The sequence below is a fragment of the Ipomoea triloba genome, chromosome 13, assembly GCF_003576645.1.
Source record: "Ipomoea triloba cultivar NCNSP0323 chromosome 13, ASM357664v1".
Classification (NCBI taxonomy): Eukaryota; Viridiplantae; Streptophyta; class Magnoliopsida; order Solanales; family Convolvulaceae; genus Ipomoea; species Ipomoea triloba.
In genome coordinates, this window is record NC_044928.1 from 3,536,011 (window position 1) to 3,554,787 (window position 18,777).

At 34.5% G+C, this 18,777-nt stretch overlaps 2 protein-coding genes and 1 long non-coding RNA gene across 7 annotated transcripts in view; all 3 read left to right on the plus strand.

Annotated features, from left to right (window-relative positions):
• LOC116001056 overlaps positions 1–2,388 on the plus strand; it is a 7,019-nt gene extending 4,631 nt beyond the window's left edge. Inside the window, exon 3 of the mRNA XM_031240960.1 lies at positions 2,281–2,388. Within this exon, the coding sequence (XP_031096820.1) occupies positions 2,281–2,388 (108 nt within the window). The remainder of the gene's footprint in view (positions 1–2,280) is intronic.
• Positions 2,389–8,255: 5,867 nt separating this feature from the next.
• Positions 8,256–11,859, plus strand: LOC116002740. The gene is made up of 2 exons (XR_004094540.1): positions 8,256–8,510; positions 11,496–11,859. It is a non-coding gene; the product is annotated as an uncharacterized LOC116002740 (long non-coding RNA).
• Positions 11,860–13,199: 1,340 nt separating this feature from the next.
• LOC116002125 (cysteine synthase 2-like) lies at positions 13,200–18,496 on the plus strand. 5 transcript variants are annotated; one of them, XM_031242159.1, is made up of 8 exons: positions 13,200–13,380; positions 14,694–14,799; positions 15,206–15,474; positions 15,598–15,672; positions 16,437–16,580; positions 17,036–17,428; positions 17,508–17,743; positions 18,010–18,496. In XM_031242159.1, the coding sequence occupies exons 2-8, from the start codon at positions 14,727–14,729 to the stop codon at positions 18,230–18,232; spliced, it is 1,413 nt and encodes a 470-aa protein (XP_031098019.1). In that variant the 5' UTR covers positions 13,200–13,380; positions 14,694–14,726; the 3' UTR covers positions 18,233–18,496. The 5 variants fall into 5 exon arrangements, with proteins under 5 accessions (XP_031098019.1, XP_031098022.1, XP_031098021.1 ...); XM_031242162.1 differs by lacking the exon at positions 14,694–14,799 and having other exon boundaries at positions 13,201–13,380; XM_031242161.1 differs by lacking the exon at positions 14,694–14,799 and having other exon boundaries at positions 13,201–13,380; positions 15,230–15,474.
• The last annotated feature ends 281 nt before the right edge of the window (positions 18,497–18,777 follow it).

Sequence of the window (18,777 nt, forward strand, 5' to 3'; positions counted from 1 at the left end):
AAGAAAATGAGTTGATATAGTTGTTTCAATTTGAGATTGATTCTATACTAAGAGGGTGAAATGTGCAGCGGAAAGTGCCTTTCTTCAGATTCTACAAAAAAAAAAATCAAATCAAAAAGAAAAAAAAAAGAGAGAAAAAAAAATGAAAAGTAGCAGTACAAAAAAAGAGAAAAAGAGAAAATGAAATTATCATTTTTGTTATTCTTAGTATTCCTACTGAATAAGATACAAATAGTTTGTGGTCATACGAGGATGTGATAGTTTATTTGGTTGGAGTTACCAAAATAATAAGAGAGATTGGGTTCATTTGGTCTTTATTTTTGAGTTAGTTCAATCAATCATGCTCCTCTAGTTTTGAAGGCTTTTTGAACTACTTTTCCAAATAATTCCTACCCTTTGCCCTAAGCCCCATTACAACCTTGGAGAAAGTCCTTATGATTTGATCATGCATGTTATCTTGTAGTGGAGAATGAGAAGATATGCAAGCCTATGGTAGATCATTTCTATAGGAATTTATTTGAGTGAAATTTACACACCCTTCAAACACTTTTGAGTGACGAGTGATATACCCGTGAGGGCTTGGTTATTTAGTTAACTCCATTTTCAAATAAATTGCTAGCTGAGTATTTATAATGTGTTTGAGACCAATGTTCATGAAGTGTTATGAGTTTTTATATATTTATGTTTTCTGGAATAATGTCTTTGCTTGAGGACAAGCAAATGATTAGTGTGGGGAATTTTGATAAGCACTATTTTTATACATATTTATATTTGATTCTTATAATAAATTAGTTTTATTTATTTAACATTATATTTATTTTAAGTTTTATTTTATATTTTATATTAATATATTAGTTATTTAAATAATTAAGCTTAAAGATTATTTTGGGCCAATATTAAGAGTTGGGCTAATTCCTTCTTTATTTTATTTTGTTTAATTTGGCCCAATGATTAATGTTTTTATTTCTTTTATATGTTTTGAAGCCCAACTCCATTTAAACCCAATTCCCCTTTTGTTTCTTTAGTTAATTTAGTATGTACGTAGGAATTAGGAAGCAATTGACCTGGCCTGCGACGAACGACAATTGCGAAGCCGAAGACTGCTGCGAGGAATTTCGTCCACAAGCTAAAATTTCGACGCGTGGACTGCTCCTCACCAAAAAACTCTACCGCAATTTACTCTCATATGCGGACGAAATTCAGCCTGAATTAATATAAATAGGAACGTATTTTTCAGTAGAAATCAATCAGTTTGTATAGAATCAATTTATATTTATTTTGTAAAGACTCCCACAACTGAATCGATTGCATCTTGTTGCGATTCCAAAAAAGAACCAACAATGGCTGAACAACAAGTAGTGGCTGAAGAACAAAGAACTTTAAGGGAACTTTCTGCACCATATCCAAATCAACAACCGCTTTGTATTCAACATCCTGCCTTAGAGGTTGGTTTTGAATTAAGGTCAGGTTTGATTCAACTACTCCCAACATTTCGTGGTCTTGAAAATGAAGATCCACATAAGCACCTGAAGGAAAATATTAAAAAATAGGCTAGTGATTGAATCCTGCACCTATTCTCTAACTTATGGATGAAAAATGAAAAGTGGGCTTTAAAATTTTAATCCCACTGCACTGCAGTTCTTATATCGTGGACCGCGGTCCACAATGCATTGTGGACCGCGGTCCCAAAACGACGTCGTTTTAGTAAGTGGGAGACGGAGCCCTGTAATTGACACTACAGTTCATTCCAAAAGATACTGCCTTACATTTGTTTTGATATTATCGAATGAAACTGTAATTATATCAAAATGTAATTGTAGTTGTGTTGAAATGTAACTGCAGTGTATATGAAAAGATACTGAATAATAGTTTCACATTTGTGTTTGATATTATTGAATGAAACTGTAGTTATATCAAAATGTAACTGTAGTTGTGTTGAAATGTAACTGCAGTGTATATGAACAGATACTGAATAACAGTTTCACATTTGTGTTTGATATTATTGAATGAAACTGTAGTTATATCAAAATGTAACTGTAGTTGTGTTGAAATGTAACTGCAGTGTATATGAAAAGATACTGAATAATAGTTTCACATTTGTGTTTGATATTATCGAATGAAACTGTAGTTATATCAAAATGTAACTGTAGTTGTGTTTGTGAACAAGAAAAAGTGAACAAAGAAATATATTTGAATTTCAAAGTGTGCGGGTACAGATCTCTATCTAGAAAATCCTCTGATTCTTCACTTGCTTTACTTGACTTTAAACTTTAACTGAAGGGCCTCCGGAAAGCGGCTTTGTGCTTCAATGAAGGGCTTTGTTGCTTGATCTTCGTTGAAGGGCTTCCGGACTCAAATTGGCTTGATCTTCAGTTCGCTTCAACTTAGCTTGAACACTTGAATATTTGGTCTTCAATCAACTTTAGCTTGGCTTGATTTCTTCAATTCAGAGCTTCTTCAGGTTCTTCAATTCCTCAAGTGTGTTTTTTGGAATGAATGAAGGGCTCTATTTATAGGGGAGAATATGAGAGACTTTTGATGGGCTTCAAACTCTTGAATATTATCCTTATATTATTTAGGATAATATGAATATTTATCTAGAATGTATCTAGCCACCATTGCATCCAAATTCATAATCTTATCACATATTCAAATTAAATAATTAATTTAAATATATGAACATTTATCACATACTTAAATTAAATAATTAATATAAATATATAAATATCTCTTGTCGGGCCAGACATGGATCAGTCCACTAGCCGTCAATTATATTCAATTTGGGCAATTGGACCAATTTAATTGGACAATTTAATTCATCCAAATAAATCAATAACTAGCTCAATTACATCAAAATGAAGCCCATAACATACGAATCAGCCCATTTGTCGACTTCAAATTTCCTGTGTCTACAGTGTTGAAATGTAACTGCAGTGTATATGAACAGATACTGAATAACAGTTTCACTTTTGTGTTTTTATATTATCGAATGAAACTGTAGTTATATCAAAATGTAACTGCAGTTGTGTTGAAAGGTAACTGCAGTTGTGTTGAAATGTAACTGAAGTTGTGTTGAAATGTAACTGCAGTATATATGAAAAGAAAGTGAGTGACGCGAATTCATCCGTCTGTTTTCATTAATCAAAACGACGTCGTTTTGGGACCGCGGTCCACAATGCATTGTGGACCACGGTCCACGATATAATTTGCGACTGCACTGTACTCAGTACTCACCCATTTATCCGCGGATAGCTGTGAAGGGATATCCTGGTGGTGGGAGGGAATGAAGTTTTGAAGAATCAGCATTAGTATCAGAATGGTTGTTCAAAATCTGAGACAACCCGCCTAAACCTTTACATAACTCACAGCAATGGCTGAGGCTTTATTTCAGATCAAGTCAACCACTCCTCCTCCGATCCGTCACAACTCAAATTACAAATATTTTATTTCTACATTACATATATTTAATAGTGTAGTCTCACTTCCTACTTCATTTATACTCCATGGCATATTGTTATGTGTCATATTTTAATTGTTTAATAAAAATAGGTGAATCATGATTTTTGTTCAATTTTTTTCTTCATCCAATAAAAATAAAACATTTGGTTAGAGTATAATTTATTTGAGAGTTTTCTATTTTTTAAAAGTAAATTTTCATGTCACGCATCCTCATCTTGATTGCAAATTATTGTGTGGATCATAACAAAAAGTACATTATTCATGTACTAAATATTCATTATACAAAATAATGTATTTTTTCTGAACACAATATACATTTTTAATATATTGAAAATACATTATTTTTGTACTGAATATACATTGATAATATAGTCTACACAACTGTTTGGACCATTTAAAAAAAAAAAAAAAAAAACTGTTTGGACCATAATAATTGCATCTTGATACAATCGAGTTAAGAGAGTTTAGATCTCATACTATATATTTGTTTTGTTTGGGTATTTAGCTTTGTTTGTCCATTTAGCTCTATTTGACCATTTTTCACTCACCTTCTGTCAAAGTGCGAAGTGTAATTTTGTGTCCGAGTTCTTCACAGTTGTTTCATCTTCTTCACTTTCTCATGTTTCAACCTACAACTATATTCTTTATTCTTTTCTTTTTTGCCCTTTATATTTTCTTCTTTGGCTCTCAGTTTTTTTTTTTTTTTAATTTACGCATGCATCACTCGGAGCTCATTCAGAAGTCGAATTTTCACTAGTGATTTTCAACTAGCTAGAAGTACTCCGACCCATTGTGGTAAGTTTCTGTTTGTGGTAGTCTTAAGCTCTAATTTGATGTTATTATCAACTTGTGCATCTAGTGTTTGAGGGAATTCAACATTTTTCATGCATTTTGATATCAAGCTATAATACTTATTTTTATGTTTTTTTTTTCATGCTTCGTGATTAATTTGTTTATCTATTTATATAATTGACCATCTAAGTGTGAAGTGGAAGTGCAAAAAAGTATGATCCCCATATCATTTTTTTCACATATGTGATCCTCTCTCAAGTTTCGAGCTAAGAGGTGATAATATTTGCTCACTAATCTGATCTACAAGGATGGAATATGTTCTTATAGAAATAGTATGCAATTCTTTTTAGGCTTCTAAATCCCCTGAATATAGTTTGGTTGATAAAACTCTTAAAACTTTGAGAGGTACAAATAATTCAAAGTTTTCGCCAAAAAAAAAAAACTAGAGTTTTTTTACTAAAGAGTACGTGCATAATAGTCAAACTATGTTTGCTTAAACTTAACCACAATACTACTTTACAAACTCACTTAAGGTGTGTTTGGAAGCCCGTGTCCGGGCTTCTAGTGTTTGGCTACCATTGGAAAACCCAGTCAACGGAAATTGATTTCCGTTGACTGGGGAAAATCATCCCAAAAAGGTGGAAGTAGGGGTGTAAATGAGCCGAGCGGCTTGCGAGCTGCTCGCGAGCCGCTCGGTCAAAGCTATGCTCGAGCTCAGTTAAATTCGAGCTCGAGCTCTAATGTCTTAGGCTCGTGGCTCGACGGGCCGCTCGCGAGCGATATATATATATATATATATATAATATTATAGTTTGTTTTCAATTGAAACATTAATTTAAAATCAAGCAGGTAAAATTTGAGCTCAAAATTGAACTCGAGCTTGAGTTCGAGCATGAACTCGAGCTCGAATTCGAGCTCGAGCTTGAGCATCAATTCTCAAGCTCGATCGAGCTCGAGCTCGAACTCAAGCCGAGCCTTTCTTAACGAGCTCGAGCTCGTTTACACCCCTAGGTGGAAGTCATTTTCCGCTCCTCACTACGCATGGGTCACTGTATGGTTTATGGTTTCCGCCCAAAACCAAAAATGCTCTGGTTTCTGGCAGAACAGAAACTAGAGCAGTGCTCTGGTTTGTTACCGTCGGAAACCAGGGGGGTGAGTTTTTTTTTTTTTTAAATATTTATAATTAAAAATACTATTTTTAATAATATTATATATTTTTTAATATTTTAAATAAAATAATAAAAATATATAATTATAAAATTCTATTATTTTTTAGAAAATGAACCAAACATATAAAGACAGTTTACAGAATACATTCAAACACCAAAAATAAACCTATTTTCTGAAAAATGAGTTATTTTTCAGAAGTTATTTTCCTGTTTTTCAAACACACCCTTAGTGACAATCCTAAATAATGTAGTTGAGTATTTATTGCAAAAGAAAAAAAAATACTCTTTTTTATGTTTATCTTACACAAAAGTTATGCAATGTACTATGTATCAAGTATCCTACAATTTTTAATATTTCCATCAGAACTCCAATTGCTGATTAAGACAGTACTTCTATCTATGTGCTCTTATAAATATGAATAAGCTTCAAATTTTGAATTTCCAAATTCCTCTGCAACCCACAATCCAATAAGCACTTTGACTAGGATTTCACAAAACAAAGTTTATGAGACGAGCCACAGAGGCATTTATCAGAACTTACTAGAGAGGTAACCGACTAATGGGGTTGAATGACTTCAAATCGTGAGTTGATGTGTTTAATTGCACCCTTTAAAAGTTCATGAGCCTAATTGACTTTTCGTGAGAAGTTTAAGGTCTATTTGACAATTTTCCTAAATCTATATAATCTTACACATACAGCCCAATCAAAGATTTTGATGAAAAAATCTCAATTAATATTTTTTAAAGCAAAATAAAAAACCTCGATCATTTAGATATAATTACATCGAGTCGAGTCCAAATAGTTAATTCTCAAAACTCAACTTTATTTGAAAAATTAAATTTCAAGCTTGGTTGAACTTTATTTATTTATTTATTTTACTTCAAATCATAAAGGTTTTAAATTAAAAATGTGACACACTTTATTTTTTATTAAAAAAATGTAAAAATGATCTAATGCGATAAAAAAAATTATGAAAATTATGTATCAAATATGATAACAATAAAATTTTAATGATTAAATATGAAAATAATGTAATAGTAATGAAACCAAATGTAAAAATAATTTGGACATTTGCTATCGTATATGTGCCTTAGCTAGGATAATAGATGGGAACATTGGGAAGTTTTCGGGGTAAGGAATAAGTTAGGAACGAAACATTTGTTTTAGTATAAAGTTGGAGACTTAGAGGGTTAATGGCTTAATAGTTCATGGATCAATATATTTTTTGTAAGACTTATTCTGATAATTATGTATAATTATATCTAATTTACGAAAAAATGTGCAACTTTCATGTGAAACTTGGCTCATGATTCTAGCTGGCAAACAAGATTTTTTCTTTGAATACAATTGACCCTATTACATTGTAGTATTTGTTCATACATACTTTTTCAACATGTTGAAGCACAAAGAGTCAAATTGACTCTCCACTGAGGCTCGATCTTATAACCTTCCATATGAAAAAATCACTACATGCTATCTGAGCACAAGGTGCTTAGATTAATCAATAATTTTTTATTTCTTTCACTTTTGGAAGTAGGGGTGGGAATAGGCCAGGCCCCTACGTAGGGGCCTACGGCCTGGCCTGGCCTGACCTATTTAGTAAAAAGGCCAGACCTAGGCCTATTTAAAAGCCTATTAATGTAAATAGGTCCAGGCCTATATGTAAAGGCCTGGCCTATGAGCCTACAGGCCTGACCTGTTTATATATATACTAGTTTTTTCACGCGCGCCTTGCGCGAAAATGATAATGCTCAATATTTATTTTTAAATAAGTACTTCAAAGTATATAAATACAAGATTATATAGGAGATGTTCATGCATATATAATTGAATGTTGAATTTGTTTATTTAAATCGATAATTCAAATTATATGAATGCAAGATAATATATGAGAGATTGATTATAATTGTCACTAAAATAAATGTTTGCAATTCTGTAAAAACGATAGTCAAAATACTTAGTCTAAAAACGATAGTATAAATAAATACTACTTTTGGTAATAAAAATTTATACATTTTAAATCATATAAATAAAAAAATACAATTTACCTTGTAGTCAAGCGGCACCTGGTGTACACTCCCATATGCAAGGGAATGGGTTTGAGCTTCAATGGATTGTGGAACTCATTAGAAAATAAAGACATAATTTTTTTTTAGAAAATAAAGACAATATAACTAATTAAATAATTTTTTTAAGAAAATAAAGACAATATAACTAATTAAATTATCTCTTTTTTTTAATAATGATTTTTTTTGAATAAAGGCATTGTAAACATCTAAATTGTGGGGTTATTTAATGGAAGAACAATATAACTAATTAAATTATCTCTTTTTTTTTAATAATGTTTCTTTTTTGAATAAAGGCATGGTAAACAATTAAATTGTGGAGTTATTTAAGGGAAGAAAATAATGTAATAGAGGGTAAAGAAGGAAAATCATAAAAGATTACTAAAATCAAAATAATATGAACTATTCGTGTAAGTAAATAATTATACAAACATTTTTTCTTCAGGTTAAAATCCTAAAATTATTGGCTCTTATTAAGATTGTAGATGTAGATGTAGATGTAGATGTAGATGTATATATATATATATATATATATATATATATATATATATAGGATTTGGATCCAGTGAGATCATCCTATTTAGACGAGATCATGAGATTACATCTCGACCATTTATTCTTTTTGTTTCACGGTTCAGATTTGTTTTAAATAATTTATTATTAAAATATTGTTTATCGCCGTAATTGGGATCAGGGAGGGCATGATGGTCAGTTTAATTATTATTTGCTTAATTACGTTTTGGGAATCCCTTTTTTTTCTGGGTTTTTTCCTTTTTGCGATTGGTCTCTCCCGATTTTGGTGCATGCCGGTCTCCATCCCACGATTCTACTCCGGCGATATTCTCCCACGATTTGGTGATATCCATCTTCCGTAGGTGATATCCTCCCACGATTGGTGACAGTCTCGGTCGAGTCTTCTTCCCTCTCGCGTGTCGACATAGGCATAAGCTCGAAGTTCCATGGCGGGTTCTTCTATTCGGAGGTCGAAGCGTCTGAGGAGGAATGTTTCTAATGTTGTTGGAGGTATTCCGTGTTCAATTTTTTGATGCGTATTTCGTTATCTGCTTTTTGTTTTTTTGGGTAGGGTTAGCATTGGTGCAGTGGTTTGGTATTCCATGTTACTCTGTTTTGGGGCGGTGGGTGGTGTTCTGATTGCCGTATTCGTTCCGGGAGGGCTGTGTGTGGTCTGTCCGACGGGTGGGGGGTGGTACCGGTGTTGGTGTTAAATGCACTGCGTCGGGTGGGGTCTCGGTGTGTGTGTGGGTGGTAGGTCCGGATAAGTTATGCTCCATTTTTGTTGTCTGATTGTGTTCTTGATTTCTAGAATAATTAATGCATAGCTCGCCATACTTTTAGAATCTGCATGCATTCTCTAACTGATTGACACCTTAATCTCGCATCTATGTTACTCAATAAGGAAGAAAGGAGGTAATTGATGTTTAAGTTGTGTTTTAGCTTGCGTTCTAGTTTTCTATCTCAAAGTTATTGCCAAATGCCAACAGATTGATTAAGCCATCCCCAAATTATCAGCTTTAGCATAGATATCGAGATGAAATGTTCGTTAATTGTTTTGGTCTCTGTCATGTAAAGTGAAACGGCTACAACAGATGACCTCAAAGGTTGAAATTGGGTCAGATAAAAGATTGAAGCCTAGGTTTGTAGATTTGTAGCTCCATGATGAACAATGGCTCTGCATATTAGCATTTCTGTTTACCTAAAAGAACACAATGAATGCTGGAAAGTATACCATATTGAAGTCTTCCATCTACCACTTATTTTATTACTAACTTCATAAGTTGTAATGGTTTTGTACAAATCAAATGTGCGGGGAGATGATATTTCATATTGCATGAGTTTGAATATAGTGGTATGTGCGTGGTAATTTTACCCAGTATTGATTGGGTCTATGCAATTGCTGTTCTAGTATTGATTGGGTCTGTGCAATTGCAGAGAACTAAAGTTTGATGCAATAGAATTGCCTACTGAATCATTCACAAATATACTTTTCTCTTCTGGAACAACAGGTAATACGTTAAGTTTACTAGCCAACAATCCTAATAGTTAGTTTAATTATCAAAAAAATAAATAATCCTATTAGTTAGTTCTTACTTATATGTCTATTTTGAGCACAAGTTGTTAAGAAAATAAAGAAGTGAAGCAAATTGTAGCTTCCAAGTACACTTTTAAGAATAGTACCTAATATAATCAATACAGTAAAAAATTTAGATACATTAGTGTGTCTAATCTTAACTGCATTATTATATGCTGCAGGATAGCCAAAAGCAATTACATTAGGTGATGGGTGTCGTGGTGGGTATTCGGGTTTCTTTGATTCTTCTGTTCGGCATTGATTGTGTTTAGGTTGTAAGATGTTGGTGATCTGTGCGTGTGAGTTGGTGCGTGTGTGTTCAAGGAAAATACCAATATTATATTGGTTGTATTTCATAGTTACATAAATTCATTCATCACAAATAAAGTAATTTAACATGCATTATCATTTTATTTTTAATATTATATTTATCATTAGTAAAACATGCATGGTTAAACTTAGTTGAGTTGACGTAATAAAAAACAATGCTGTAGATCAGAGTTAATTTAAGTTAGATTAAAAATAATAATGTGTGAAACTTTCTCTTTTTCTTATTGTATATGTTATATTTACTACTCAAATTGACTTCTTGTTTTTTTTTTTTTTTTCAAATATTTTCTTTAATGTTAAATGTATTTTACAAAATTTTAAAGAATTCAAAAAAAAAAAACAGTTAACAATGTCCACAATTACATAAAACTTTCAATTTTGGTATTTCAATTGCTTAGTGAAAAGTTTACGGGTAGTCTGTGCATTATTTGTGGTCAGGTTTTAAAGTGTAGATGGTCTGTGCATGTGAGCTGGTGCATATGTGTGCTGTGTCGTTATGTATTGAGGTGTGTGCGTTTAGTTTTTGGGTATGTGCATTGCATGTCCCTTCGCCATTTTATGTGTGGGTGTTTTCGAATGCTAGGAAAATTGTTGTGGGTGTGTGGTGGGTTGTGCGGGTGCGTTTATCGTGTGGTCTTTGTGCATTTGCAGTTGTCGTTATTATGAAGGTGTGACAGTGGTGTGACAGTGTCTAATAGTTGTTGTAACCTTATTATATAGTCTGTGTGTGGTGTTTGTTTGGTTCACTAAAAATCGGATGGTCTATGTGTTTGCGTTGTTGCTTATGTGTATGTAGGCGACACATAAGCATTGCATTTGCCTATTTACCTAATGAGGCATATCATATATTTCAAAGGGGCATATCATATATTTCAAAGAATTCTTTATTTTTTTTTGGTAAATTTACAGGGTCTTTCTGGTCTTTCTTTCTGTCCGTTTAACGGTCCGGGGTCCACCCATGTTCGCTTCGGGAGGCACGGGAGCTGGCCCAGGGGGAATCGTCACTTGTGGGAATTGAATCCGGGTTATCCCGAAATTCCTCCCCACAAAGAGAGCTCATTTGCCACTTGAGCTACCTCATTGGGTTAGAATAGGTCTTTATATCCTCTAGATATTAAGTCACTTTTCATTTGGTTCATTGGAAAGAATGATACCAACGTGTGCGTGTGAGCTATATGGACTGTGCATTGTGTTTGTTTGGTTTCAAATATCGGCTGGTTTGTGCGTTTGAGATGTTGTGTATGTGTATGTAGGCAACAACGTTGATCTTTTTGAGGTGTGTGCGTTTGAGGCTTGGAGTTTGTGATGGGATATAGGTTCTATGTATGCTTGGCTATTGAAGGCAGTTTGTGCACAATTTTATTATTATTTTTTTTGTATATGTGAATGTTTGTGTAGTTGAGGGAGTTGAGGTGGGGGGATAGGTGGATTTGTTGTGTTCATTTAACGTGTGGCATTATTGTATTACAATTTGTATTTATTAATGATTAGTGGTGGTTCTAAATGGTTGAAGCAACATGTACTTATAACATGTGCATTGTGTTATGTTGGTTTTTATGAGAAACTTTTGTCACGTTGACTTTTTTTAGGTGTGCGCGCTTGGGGCTTGTGCTAGGGACATAGGGATGTGTCACATGGAATGTATGTAGGGCAGTCGCTTGCCACTTGGGATTGTGGCCTTTGCAGGGGTGATGCACAATGTTTGCGGTCTCTATGCGTGTGCTAGATGTCATATATTCTAATGCTTCATAGCAACATACGTCGGGATAGGAACATCAACTTCGTGTTGGGATCTACGGCTCATGTTGGGTGAAATTCAATTGTAGTCACAGACAATTCCTTTTTGTTTCATATATTTTTTTATGTTAGCCTATGGTCATATTGTCTTTGTTTAGTAGTTTCCCTGATTCTTTATCTCATTATTTATTTTAATGCACAGAGTATTTATTTAGACGTAATAAAGTAGTTGGTGTGAACAATCTGTGCACTAACTACTAAATTGTTAAGAACACACATATGCACGCACACACCGTCTTAAAGAAATGCACACTCATACAATATCAAAATGTGGGTTTTAGCCCTCGCTAAACTAATTAACGCAACAGACTTACAAACCAAATCTCAAAATCACCCATGCGTAACTCCATGAACGTACAAAAAGTTGCATTCAGTAATTTGCATATTTACCAGAGTTTTGCACATGGTAGCAAACACGGACGCACACACCTTCGGAATGAATCAAAAACTCGTAAAATACGCCAACGCACACAGGACCCAGAGTTGTGCACCCACTAACACACACGACGCACACACCGTCTTCAAGAAATGCACACTCCTACAATATCATAATTGAGGTTTTAACACCCGTTAAAGTAATTAACGCCCAATAACACAAAGGTACACACTAACATATCACATCCATAAAAAAGTTTCGCTCATAATAAAACATCCCCAAACCCTTTATTTCCTACTCAGACTTTTGCACACGCCTAATTACACAAATGCACCCACCTCGGATTGAATTAGCTAAAGCGCGTGCACGGCCATTAAACATTTCATTCAAAATAGTGCACAATTCGTTTACTTTCCATGCATGCACTATCATCCATACTTGTGCAAGTGTTGTTGCATAAATATTTCACACAACTGCACACGCTAATAATCTCACATGCGCACACTTATTTTCCATACATGTACTAGTGGCACACACTTTAATCTACGCCCCATGCACACGCTGGTAACCTTCAATGCACACACTTTAATCTATGTCCAGTGAAACACACACAGCTTCGCTAGCGTTTGCACACGCACCAACATTAACAATAAACGCACACACCATTCACAAAAAATGCACACACCTACGGTACTACAAAAAAATAAACAAATTCAATTACATACATAGTACTAGCAATGTTGTTGGCTTTGGAAAACTTCTGGTAGACTAGTGTGAATATCCCAAAACAACTTGTACTGGGTTACCATGATTAGGATTCCTTAATATATGAGAATTATTATGTCTATTAATTTCCTTTCTCATACACATCCTTATCAAATTACAATTCTATCATTTTCTTTTAATTTTCTCCTAATATAATTCATATTTTAATATCAATCTTAACCATTCATTCCAAATTTATAAATGACTGAGATGGGATCTCATGATCTCATTTTATAGGGTGATCTCGTTGAATCCAGCCCCTATATATATATATATATATAATTTATATTTATTATATATATGAGTTTATAACTAATATCTTTTTATATTTAATAGTATAACCCCCACTATCTATTGATATCTTCCAAACCAGGACTCAAGTCAACCAAATAACCCTAATTCCCTAATCGCTAATCCCCAATTGAATAAATCGTCGACTGCCCGTGCTCGTGCTCGTCGGAGACTTGGACTCGGACACTACAGCGGCGAGTCAGCCACCTTGCGAGGCGGGAGGCAGGAGGCGGTGAGGCAGCGAGGTTAGTGCGTACTGGTGCTTAGTTCTTACTCTTTGCGTATACTGCGTACAGCCGTACACTGAGGGCTGAGGCGGCTGCTGCTGCGTCCGTCGGTGGCGGTGGCTGCTGCAGTTTACTGGTCTGGTTTTATTGGTTTTATTTAGGGGTGGAGTCCCTGGTCTGAAACCAATAAATTACTAGAAATAGAAGTGTACTGCTGCAGTTTATAGTTTATTATGGTTTTATTTGTACTGGTTTTATTGAAATAGAAATATGTATACTGGTTTAGTGGTTTGAAACTACTGCAGTTTTTGAAATAGGAATTGAATGTTTGAAAATTGAAACTGCTGCAGTTTTTGAAGTGCTTGTTGGTTGTTGCTTGTTTAGTAAACTATTGGCTGGTTTTGATGATTGATATGAATTCAATTTGATTGGAAGTTTAATGGTCTGGTCAGGTGAATGGATTCACTATTCAATATTCATTTCTGTTTGTTTTTTTTTTTTTTTTTTTTTTTTTTTTTTTTTTTCATTGGTTTATGATTCAATGTATGCTATGGCTACTGGTGTTGTTGCTGATTGGGACGCTTACTGAATTCATGTGTGCAACGGTGTTCTAGTCGTGTTGAGAATTTGAGATTCGATAGTTCATATAGTATGTGTTTGGAATCTGGATTTAGGCTCAGTGGCAGCAGTTAAATTATATCAAACATGTCTAATCAATCCGTAGCTGCCAAGAGTTGGGTTTAACCGTTTAAGTTTTGATAGTGCCAGAAGTGAAATTTCTGAATCTATCATCTATTTATGTGTTATATATGAAAAAGATTATCTCTTTTTATGATATATTTATATTAAGTTGATGAGCTGATGCTATGGGAGATATTTACTCTGCAGCTAAGGAATGGCATCAATGGTTGCCAAGGCATGTAGTAATTTTTTACATTAAGTTGCCAAGGCTCATGCTATTAAATTTATGATATATTTATATTAAGTTGTAAATTTTTTACAGATATACTTTAAAAGGCTTAAAAATGTAGGCCTTAAATAGGGCCTATTTTAAAAGCCTCAAAGCCTATTTAGGATCTATTTAGGAGCCTTTTTAAAAGCCTATATGTTAAATAGGCTTTTAAAAAGGCTTCAGGGCAGGTCAGGGCAACTCTAGGCTCAGGCTTGAGCCTAAAAAAAAAGCCTACATGCAGGCCCAGGCTCAGGCTTTAGATTTCCATAGCAGGCCCATGCCTAAATTTCTAAAGCCCGACTCGGCCTAGCTTATTTCCACCCCTATTTGGAAGATTGTCGGTTTGTACATGACCGTATTCCATATATTCACTTTGCAGGCTTAAGCCTATATTTGGACATGCAGTGCAGGGATGACCATGGTTCGATTTGAATTTCGATTCAAATCGAACCGTGCATTGTTGGAATCGGACTGGAATCTACAAGGTTACAGTTCTGATTCCGGTTTCAAACTGCACAAAAAAATTTAATTATTATTTATTATTTGGTTAAGTTTAATTATTATTTGAATAAAGTTTAAACTTTAAATAATATTTTAAAATTCAACTATAATAACTTTTTAATGTAGTTTAACTTTGAAGTTCAAATATTTAATATAACAATTTTAAAAACATTTTAGAATGGAAACTTTTCAAGAAAAAATATTAATTGTTAAACTTAATTAATTTTTTTTAAAGTCCAATTTGAATCGGCGGTTTGAACCGAAATCGCCTGTTCCGAATTCGTACCTGAAACTGTGATAGAAGGTTCGGTTCCGAAGTCGGAACCAGGAACCGCTAGTTCAGAACCGAAATAGAATTGAAACCGAACCGTGGTCATGACTAAAATGCAGTGTATTTTAAACCGGTTCAACCAGGCCGGATCCATTTCCACCGCTGCTCTCCATCGGCGCCGCCTATGAGAACCACCGCAGGTGCGATTGCCACAGCGCTCTCCATAGCTGTAGTTGTCTCTTACTTCCTCACCAAGCACACTGAAAACAAGTCTTCTAGACGCAGACAAACCACTTCACTGAAAAAGTCCAGAAATGGGCTCGTTGACGCCATTGGCAACACCCCTTTGATTAGAATCAATAGCCTTTCCGACGCAACTGGCTGTGAGGTACCTTCTCTCTCTCTAAACACGCATACACTTGTGGTTTATTTCTAATGGTCTTTGGTAATTTTCGTTTATTTATGTGTTTACAAAAAAAGAACAAATAAATACGTTTTGATTGATAAACAGATTCTTGGGAAAGCAGAGTTCTTGAATCCAGGCGGGAGTGTTAAAGACAGGGTAGCTGTGAAAATTATTGAGAAGGTAAATTCACTCCATCTATCTGCTTAGATAGTTTCGCTTTTGTTTGATTAGAAAAAGAATTAATTTCACATTTTGTTAATCTAGCACGGTAGGGAAGTCCCCTTTTAGGGGTGTTGCTTGTGGCAATATTTCCTGCACAAAAATTATGATTCATTATTAATGGTTTCATATTCTTTTTGATGAAATGGTTATTATTTGGGCGTTATTATTCTTAGAAAGTCCTCACTTGACTGACCAGTGAATTTGATCATACATTTATGCTTATAGCTCTTCATTATGCTGTAATTTACTAGTTTTTAGGCAAATAGGCAGTGCTGCTTGTTAGTGAAATTTTTTTTTCTTCTTTCTGTAATTTGAAGTGCATACATAATCATTTAGTGCTTTCAACTTGAAGTGTCAAGGAATTCTCATCATTAGCTTCGTTATCTTCTTTGTATTCTTCTTTTCCGGATATTTGGTTCATGGATTATTGTCACAAGTCCCTCAATATATGCTTTCACTGTTCTGCATTTTGTTATTTTCTCCTTGTTGTCTGAACATATCCCATTCCGGCAGGCAGATTGGTTATCGGTGTATGTATTCTGCTATATCCTATTTTTATATTTGAATAAGCTTTCAGATGCTACTAGGATCTTTCTTTGGTGTTTTGTTATCATAAAAATTAACTACTTGTGCTGTCTGTTTCTATACACTTTGCTGAAATTTGGTATCATAAAGATAGATGCTTCTATGTGGTGGTTTACATACAATTCTTGTTTATATAGGCTATGGAATCAGGGGCACTAGCTGAAGGCGGCGTAGTTACAGAGGGCAGTGCTGGAAGCACAGCCATAAGTCTTGCAACAGTAGCTCCTGCATTTGGGTGTACATGCCATGTGGTTATCCCTGATGATGCTGCTATTGAGAAGGTATATAAACCTTTCTTCTCTCGCGTTTTCACACGTGTAATTACTGCTATTTTTTTTCCCTTTGCTAGTTCAGACCAAGTGCACATCTCAAGCATTTTTAGGATGTGTCTAGGGATAGTCAAATTTTCTGAATGGTTTGCTAAATTTTATAGTTGCTTCTTAAAAGAAAGATGAAAAGAGGAATTAGTGGTTCAAACTTTGAAGATTAGGAACTGACAAAAAGGATTGTACCAAAATGCAAGAATCATATGTTAGTTCTCCCTCTTAAAAACTAAGAAATGGTTGAACTCTTACTTGACAGATTCCCAAGCTTGTCTGGTTTCCACCTGATTCTGTGGTTATGTAACTAAACATGCGATGCATTATGTTATTGCTGTGATTCATTGTAAATATTTCATTTCCTTTTGTTTGTTCTCTTAAATCTTGTGATCCTGAACAAAACCACTGTTTTATAGTCTCAAATCCTGGAAGCACTTGGGGCTACAGTTGAAAGGGTCCGACCAGTTTCAATCACTCACAAAGATCATTTTGTTAATATTGCAAGAAGAAGGGCACTGGAGGCAAATGAAATAGCATTAATTAGAAAAAGCAAAGCAGATCAAAATGGTGCCAAGGGGGCTAAACAAATCAATGGTCATACAATCAGTGAGGAAAAACAAAGTTCAACATTCTCACTTGACTGTAAGGGTGGATTTTTTGCAGATCAATTTGAAAACCTTGCAAATTTTAGGGCCCACTATGAGGGTACCGGGCCAGAGATATGGGAACAAACAGGTGGGGAACTGGATGCTTTTGTTGCAGCAGCAGGCACCGGTGGCACTGTTGCTGGTGTTTCATGTTTTTTGAAGGTTGGTTTTTAGTTTCCAACAGTAACTAGTGCAGCTAAAATATTAAGTGCTGAGAGATGAACTTCTGTCCCATGTTCAGGAAAAAAACTCAAACATCAAGTGCTTTCTTGTTGACCCCCCTGGTTCGGGCTTATTTAACAAGGTAATAAGAGGAGTCATGTACACGAGAGAGGAAGCTGAAGGACGGAGGTTGAAGAACCCTTTCGATACTATTACTGAAGGGATTGGAATCAATAGATTGACAGAAAATTTTAAGATGGCAAAACTTGATGGGGCTTTCCGAGGCACAGACATGGAAGCTGTTGAAATGTCAAGGTTAGTTTATATGCCTAGTTCTCTTTCTTTTGAGCTGTTTGTCTCCACAAAGTAAGGATGACACATAAAAAATCCACTTCACATGTTACTGAATGTATTAACATTGAAATTTTTCAATAATTTTGCTAACCCTTAAGTAGCCAACAACCCTAATGGCTTGAGAAACTTTTGAAAAAACGAAGTATGTGCTGTCAAAGTTAGTACAATATTGTGCACACGCACATTAGTGCACGTGTTATTACTTTAATGTTGCTGATGCTGATCAGGTATCTGTTGAAGAATGATGGGCTGTTTGTTGGAAGTTCATCGGCCATGAATTGTGTTGGAGCTGTTAGGGTGGCACGAGCATTAGGCCCTGGCCACATAATCGTTACGATCTTGTGTGACAGTGGCATGAGGCATTTAAGTAAGTTTTTCAATTCTGAGTACTTGTCTCAACATGGCTTGACTCCTTCAGCAATTGGATTGGAGTTTCTTGGCTTTAGTTGAACTTTGTTTTTTATTTTTATTTTTATTTTTTGCACCTAATATAATCACTAAAAACCAGTCTATTTTGCTCGAGAGATGAAAGTGTTTTCATTTCACTAGTTGTGACACAAATACTGATACAGTAGATCACACAAGAAACATGTTTAGTGCTGTACGGTGTAGTTTTTTATAGACAAGTATGGAACACAACCTAGCTTGTACATGATGTGTTATTCTTACCAGATTTTCTTTTCTTTATGTCAATTACATTTGATGATTTGAATATTTGATCGAACAATATCATGAAATATTATGCAACCAAGTATGGTTGACTAGAATAATTATAGAAAGTAATCAAGCTTCAATTGCTTAAGAATTTCCATATAAGGTATTGAACCACAACATGCATCATTCTAAGGTATTGAACCACAACATGCATCATTCTAAGGTATTGAACCATAACATGCATCATTCTAACAACACAACTAAAGCTTTATGAATTTAGTATTTCAATGATAATTAAAAAGCAAACTTCAAAATGTATGAATTACCATAAGCATGCTCAT